This window comes from Babylonia areolata, chromosome 19, assembly GCF_041734735.1.
Source record: "Babylonia areolata isolate BAREFJ2019XMU chromosome 19, ASM4173473v1, whole genome shotgun sequence".
NCBI classification, from domain to species: domain Eukaryota; kingdom Metazoa; phylum Mollusca; class Gastropoda; order Neogastropoda; family Buccinidae; genus Babylonia; species Babylonia areolata.
In genome coordinates, this window is record NC_134894.1 from 26,048,715 (window position 1) to 26,056,214 (window position 7,500).

At 43.9% G+C, this 7,500-nt stretch overlaps 1 protein-coding gene across 4 annotated transcripts in view; it reads right to left on the bottom strand.

The window, feature by feature from the left end:
• Window positions 1-7,500, bottom strand: part of LOC143294251 (PDF receptor-like) — a 261,783-nt gene that overhangs the window by 137,293 nt on the left and 116,990 nt on the right. For all 4 annotated transcript variants that reach the window (XM_076605686.1, XM_076605688.1, XM_076605685.1 and 1 more), the window contains exon 3: window positions 1,567-1,651. In XM_076605686.1, coding sequence (XP_076461801.1) covers window positions 1,567-1,651 — 85 coding nt within the window. The remainder of the gene's footprint in view (window positions 1-1,566; window positions 1,652-7,500) is intronic.

Here is a 7,500-nt window from a genome sequence, read left to right on the forward strand (position 1 = left end):
TAAACAAAAGAGGAATCATAAAATCAGTACAGCATGCATAGTACAGACCGGCAGAGACAGAGATTCCCCCATCGTTTGTGTTACTGTTTCCCCTTCGAGGGCTGCATGAAAAAAAAACATTATTATGCTTATTGTATTACAGAGAGAGACATAGACAGAGAGACAGAGAGAAAGGTGTGGTTTCGTGGTTTTACGGGAATCATGTTCGCGTCACATCTGGAGTGGTTGGGGAGACAATCCAAATTACTGTCTGCCTGTTGTGTGTGGTGTTTTCAAATGACGACACAAACAGTGATTCCCCATCCTGAGTGGTGTTATCAACAGGCGCTGCAGCCTCTCTGCCTGAGATCTGATGTCAAGCACTGTTACCTGGGGGGAAAAGACGTCGACAAACAGGCGACAATTATATCTCTGTCTCTGCCGGTCTGTCTCTGTCTCTCTCTTTGTTTCTGTCTCACTTATAAAGACACATAGAGCATAGAGAAGACGGAGAACAGACAGGCGACACTATATGTCTGTCTCTCTGTCTCTGCCGGTCTGTCTCTCTCTCTCTCTCTAATTGTTTATGTCTCACTTAACGTAGAAATTTGAGAAGACGGAGTGTCTCTCTATCTATCTCTTTGTTTCTGTCTCACTTAACGTAGAAATTAGAGAAGACGGAGTGCATACCAACACACACACACACACACACACACACACACACACACACACACACACACACACACACACATACATACATACACACACACACACGCCACACACGCGCGCGCGCGTACACCCCCCCCCCCCTACACACACACACACACACACACACACACACATACACACTCATGCAGAGGGAGAGGGAGGGAGGGAGAGACAGACAGACAGAAAGACAAGAGGCAGACACATTGACTGGGACCAAGAGACAGAGAGGGACAGAGACAGCGATAAACAGAGATAGAGACAAGAAGAAAGACAGGCAGACAGACACGGGAAAAGACAGAGACAGAGACACATGCAGACAGACGATAGAGACACATGTGGAAAGAAACACCAGAGACAGGCAGGCAGACAGACAGACAGACAAAGAGAGATGAAGAGAGACACTGACACCAATATAGAGACAGAGACACGGAGACAAAGATAGGGACAGAAAGAAACGGATATAGAGACAAAAATAAACAGAAGTAATCGATGCAGACATAGACATGGATCACAGAGATGGAGCCAGAAAGAATCGGAGATAGTGAGAGTGTGAGAGAGAGAGAGAAAGAGAGAAACAGAGACAGAGAGATGGAAACAGAAACAATCAGAGATAGAGAGAAAGACAAACAGAGTGGAGGAAACAGAAAGAATCAGAGAGAGAGAGAGAGAGAGAGAAGAGACAGAGACAGAAAAGATCAGATATAGTGTGACAGACACACAGAGAGATAGAGACAGAAACACACACACACACACACACACACACACACACACACACACACACACACAGATGGAGACAGGAAGAATCACAGAGACAGACAGACAGAGACACAGAGACAGAGACAGACAAAGAGACAGAGAAAAAGCTAGATGTTGACTGACCTGTATCCAACGTTGCCTGAGGACCAAGCCGTGCAAAGCATTGCTGTTCTCCCGATGGTTTGGGCGGTGCCGAGTTATTCCCTGCCTGAAAAACACACCACCAACAACAAAACCATGTATCAGAATCAATCATACATTTTGAGGATGTTTCCAGTTTTCATTATCCGTTAATCACAACTGGTACAGTGTCTCTTTTCCTCTTTCTCCCACCTTTCACCTCTTGAAGGAAATTGAGGTTTTAACAAACCTTTGATATTGACTGAAACGAATCCAGACCATTTCCCGGACATGTCTCTATCTCTTTTCTCTCTCTCTTTGTCTCTGTCTGTCTGTCTCTATCTCTGTCTCAATCCCTAGTCTGTATCTCTGTCTCTGTCCCTATCCCTGTCTATGTCCCTGTCTGTAATTGTCTGTCTGGGGCAGTATTCAAGAGACCATCGTGCCTGCAGGAAAATGTGCACCTGCGGGTAAATCTACCTGAGGCAATGCAAACTGCCCGTGGGTAAGCAAGATCCGCAAGTCTGGAACACAAGAGCCTCCCCGCTGGTCCAGTCTACAAATCCCAAGGCAATTTCTCCTCACTGCCCACTTTGGGTGACTGCCCACGAAGCAGAGGTAAATATGGCGGATCCTTTTGTGCATTGTTTTTTTTGTTGAGGGAAAACAGGCGTGCTTTGCGGAGAGCTCGTGTTTTACGAACTCTCTCCAACAATGCTCTGAACTGTGGTGCGGTGAGAAGTAAAATGATGGGTCAGCTGCCTGTGAGCACACCTCACCTCACGTTGAACTGTGTCCGCGGGTTCCTACCATGTCAAAGGTAACTTGCATGAAGGTAAAATGACGATTGTCTTGAACTGGACCCCAGGCTGGCTTTCTGGCGTGTTGTCTCTTTAGTCTTTGTCTCTCTCTCTCTCTCTCTCTCTCTCTTACTCAATTTAAAGATAGACTTATTTGTTCTTTTAAACAAAATTGGCATTCTGATATGGAAACTAAAGAAAAATATAGTTGGTTTTTTTCATTCAAAAGTATATTTCAAACAGAAAAATTCCTGACAGTCATTACAGATAAGTGGCAAAGAATAAACTTTGCAAGATTTCGACTAAGGACACTTGGGTTTAATGCAAATAAAAGATGGTTTCAGCCTGGGACATCCACAGAATCACCATGTCCTTTGTGTGCTTTAGTGTAGATGATGAAAAACATTACTTGTTTCAATGTAAATCATTCGATAGGGTAAGAGATAAGTACGAGTTCTTTCAGTCTGATGTAGCTGAAAGGCACGACATTGTTTCTGCTTTGTCGTCTGATGATGACCTCACAATACTGTCAATAGCTAAATTTCTTGTAGAAGCACAAAGAATAAGATGTAGTCTTACTGTTCAGAACGGTGCCAGAGTGGATGAGGGGGATGGCAATGTGTGATGTTTGTTGTCTTGTGTTCAGACTGTGGGCCAAGTGGTAAGGTAGACATTGGACGGTATCGTTGATAGAATGGATGGTCGAGTAATGGTGTTTTTGTCTTTTTGTTTTGTTTTTGTTTCTTTTCTTTTCTTTTCTTAATGTTTGTTGCTTCCTTATTGTAAGGATGTTGTATTTCGATAAAAGCTGTTTTGTTTTGTTTTGATGGATTAAGCAGAGTGTGGTATGGTACTTGTGGTGACATAAGAATTAACCCTATCACCCCCTTGTCAATAGACCTATGCAGGTAATGACAATAAAATATCAAAGCGTCAAAGCGTCTCTCTCTTACTCCACCCCTGTCCCCCCCTCCCCTCACACACACACACACACACACACACACACACACACACCTGGCACTGTCTGTACCTCTCTGTCTCTGTCGACGTCTGGTATTATTTTATTTTTAACAACCTACACATTAAAAAAAAAAAAAAATCCGCTGATACTGTATGTGACTTGAAAGGACAAAAATTTAAAGCTTATTGGCCTAACCTCTGACGTCATGGCACATAGCTTACGTCAACAACGGCGAAAAGTTTTAAGCATGGTGATATTGTTAAACAGGAATCGCGCGCGCACACACACACACACGCACACACACACACACACACACACACACACACACACACGGGCCAATCTACGTTAAGAGCGTGGTCTCAATTGTCAGGATTAAAATTTCCACCAATATCAGGCAGGAATGTTAAATGTCGAACTTCTCAACATTCATTTCATTTCAAATAACATTTAACTTCAAAACTGGGAACACGACTTTCTCTCTCTTTTTTTTTCTTATTTTTCCCCCTTTTTTTTAAAGCTTTTCTGCTATCTGGAATAATGTGGCAGTGATGGAGATTCAAAGATGAGAAGAAGTGATGATGATGATGACGAAGAGGAGGAGGAGGAGTAGGAAGAAGATGAAGAAGATGATGATGATGATGATGACGAAGAGGAGGAGAAGGAGAAGTAGGGGGAGGAGGAGGAGTAGAAGAAGAAGAAGATGATGATGATGATGACGAAGAGGAGGAGAAGGAGGAGTAGGGGGGAGGAGGAGTAGAAGAAGAAGAAGAAGATGATGATGATGATGATGATGATGAAGAGGAGGAGAAGGAGGAGTAGGGGAGGAGGAGTAGTAGTAGAAGAAGAAGAAGATGATGATGATGATGATGATGATGACGAAGAGGAGGAGAAGGAGGAGTACGGAGGAGGAAGAAGAAGAAGAAGAAGAAGAAGAAAGAGAAACGTAATTTGGTGTGTCGGACATCAAAGAGCCCTCTGCCTCACGTTAACGCGGGGTGTGCACACACCAATTGGATCTGCAGACCAGATAGTGAAGCATTGCATTACAGGCAAAGAGGCCGCGCCATGCTCACGCACGTTCATTGCAGCTGAAAAGGGGTAACCCAATCGGTGTCATCAGAACGAGTAACCCCTGTAATTCACCCCCACCAGTGATAAGCCTTTTGAGATAACTGGAGGGCTGTCTTTAGATATATCTGCCCCCCCCCCCCCCCTCACCCACCCACCCACCCCCACCACCGCCCCCTCTTCTCTGTCTCTGTCACTGTCACAGCCACTCTGTCTCTGTCTCCGTCTCTGTCACTGTCACTGTGTCTCTGTCTCTGCTTCATTCCGTTTCTCTTTCTGTCTGTCTCTGTCTCTTTTTGTTACTTATTGTTTCGTTTCCCTTATGATTGGATGTTAAAAAAAATTAATTATGCTCATTTCACTCCTCTCATTATACAACATCCATTAAATAGTTGTCTGTCTGTCTGTCTGTCTGTCTGTCTGTCTCTGTATCTGTGTCTGTGTCCCTGTCTCTGTCTCTCTGCGTGGGTGTATAAGTGTGTGCGTAGGTGGGTGTGAAAGCATTCGTATTTGTGGGTGAACGCGAGCGCGTGTGTGCGTGCGCGAGCGCGTGTGTGCGTGTGTGTATGTGTGTGTGTGCTTGTGCGTGCATGTGCGTGTGTGTGTGCGTGTGTGTTGTTCACAAAAACTGAAAGTATAGCCTGACACACACACACACACACACACACACACACACACACACACACACACACACACACACACACACACACAATCAGATCATGAAATAAAAAAAATGAAACAAAACAAAACAACACAACATGAAATAAATTAAAAACAAAACAGAACGAAATAGGATAAGAATAAAACCTGACGTATGTCACTCCTCCTCCTGATTACAGAGATGTCTCAACATGCCTTCAGATTACAGGATTCCCAGCCATGGAAACTTCCCTCTGCAATCAGCCTGTCAGATTGCTTCACTGTCAGATAACAGGCAAACTATGTTCGTTCCATTTTTGGGGGTGGGGGGTGGGGGTGGGGAGTCATTCTGCAGAGGTATTGTTTTTGTGTTTTTTTTCCTCTTTATTCTGTCACAACAGAGGTACTACACACACCTTGTAGCGGTGCACACTAACTGTGAGGTTTGCAGTACTGAGTCTAACACCGTCGCAGTGCTGTTATCAGCATGTGAATTAATACATGAATGGCAATGGTCATCGTCAGTAGCCAGCTGAGCGCTCGGCTACATGTGTAACATTATTGAGAAGTTAGTCTCAAGTTAGATGGTTAAATGTAAAGGCCCCATAGCTTTCTGACAGCCATGGAGGCAGTGAATTCTGTCCGCCGTTTCAATCTCCCACAGCCGAAGTCAGGTTTCCTGTGTACACTTGAGGGGGAACGAGGAAAATCGATCGGAGTCAAGTAAGTACCTTTCCCAAGGACACAACACTGGGCTGAAGAGGGGACTGAACCCTGAATCTGACGTTCAACGATGAACTCGGCGACTCCACTGGCATACATGTACCATTTCTCGTCGCATTTCTACTGGCATACATGTACCATTTCACGTCGCATTTCTCCTAGCATACATGCTCCATTTCTCTGTCGCATTTCTACTGACATACATGTACCATTTCACGTCGCATTTCTACTGACATACATGTTCCATTTCTTGTCGCATTTCTACTGACATACATGTACCATTTCTTGTCGCATTTCTCCTGGCATACATGTACCATTTCACGTCGCATTTCTCCTGGCATACATGTACCATTTCACGTCGTATTTCTACTGGCATACATGTACCATTTCCTGTCGCATTTCTCCTGGCATACTTGTACCATTTCACGTCGTATTTCTACTGATATACATGTACCATTTCTTGTCGCATTTCTACTGACATACATGTACCATTTCTTGTCGCATTTCTACTGACATACATGTACCATTTCTCGTCGCATTTCTACTGATATACATGTACCATTTCACGTCGCATTTCTACTGGCATGCAAGTACCATTTCACGTCGCAGTTCTCCTGGTATACATGTACCATTTCACGTCGCATTTCTCCTGGTATACATGTACCCTTTCACGTCGATTTCTCCTGGTATACATGTAACCATTTCACGTCGTCTTTCTCCTGGTATACGTGTACCATTTCTTGTCGCATTTCTACTGGCATACATATACCATTTCGTGTCGCATTTCTAATTGATGTGACGAGTGGAATTCTTTTTTTTTCTGAAAGGATGATGTAGATAGTTGATTTAATTATTCATTCATTTATTTGTTTTAATAGTCCTGGGACAATCAATTCATTGTATTGTTGAAAAGATCCTGAGGAGTGATTTTGGTGTGGGTCCTGATAGCCAAGTACACCAGTCGCAGACTGCCTGCTGGGCATAGCAACGCTGTTGATGACAGCCAGGTCCGATTACCTGTCAACACATATGATAAAGGCGACCAGGGACGTTATGGCACACCCCTTTTGTCAAAACAAGGGGTATTGTTATAATGTCTGAACTGCTTGTGGAAAACACTGTATGACTCAGACTCTGTCTCCTTCTGTCTCTGTGTCTGTGTCTGTTTGTTTATCTGTCTGTATGTCTGTCTGTCTGTCTGTCTGTCTGTCTGTCTGTCTCTCGCTCGCTCGCTCGCTAGCTCACTCGATAACAACTTTGTTTTGTTTCAATATTTACTTTTTACCATATTGATTTGTTTATTCTAATGTTTTGTTATGAAATAAGATATGTTGGCGCTTTCACTTTTATCCTAAGGACCTCATGACAAATGGCATTAGAATGTCAAAGAGTCAAGCCTTCTCTCTCTCTCTCTGTCTCTCACTCTCTCTGTGTGTCTCTCTCTCTCTCTGTCTCTCTCTGTCTCTCTGTCTCTCTCTGCCTCTGTGTCTCACACAAATTCTTTCTTTCTTTATTCCCCCCACCCCACCCCACTCTATCCTTGCTGCTTTTTAATTAAACAGTGCAACCAATTTAAAGCAAGCGTTTGGTGACAAGAGACAGAAAGACAGAGACAGAGACAGACAGCCAAACGGACAGTCAGACTAGTGGACAGACAGACAGACAGACAGAGAAAGAAAGAGAGAAAGAGGAGGGAAGGGGTAGTCAGAGAGAGGGAGAGGGAGGGTGAGAAAGAAAGAAAGAGAG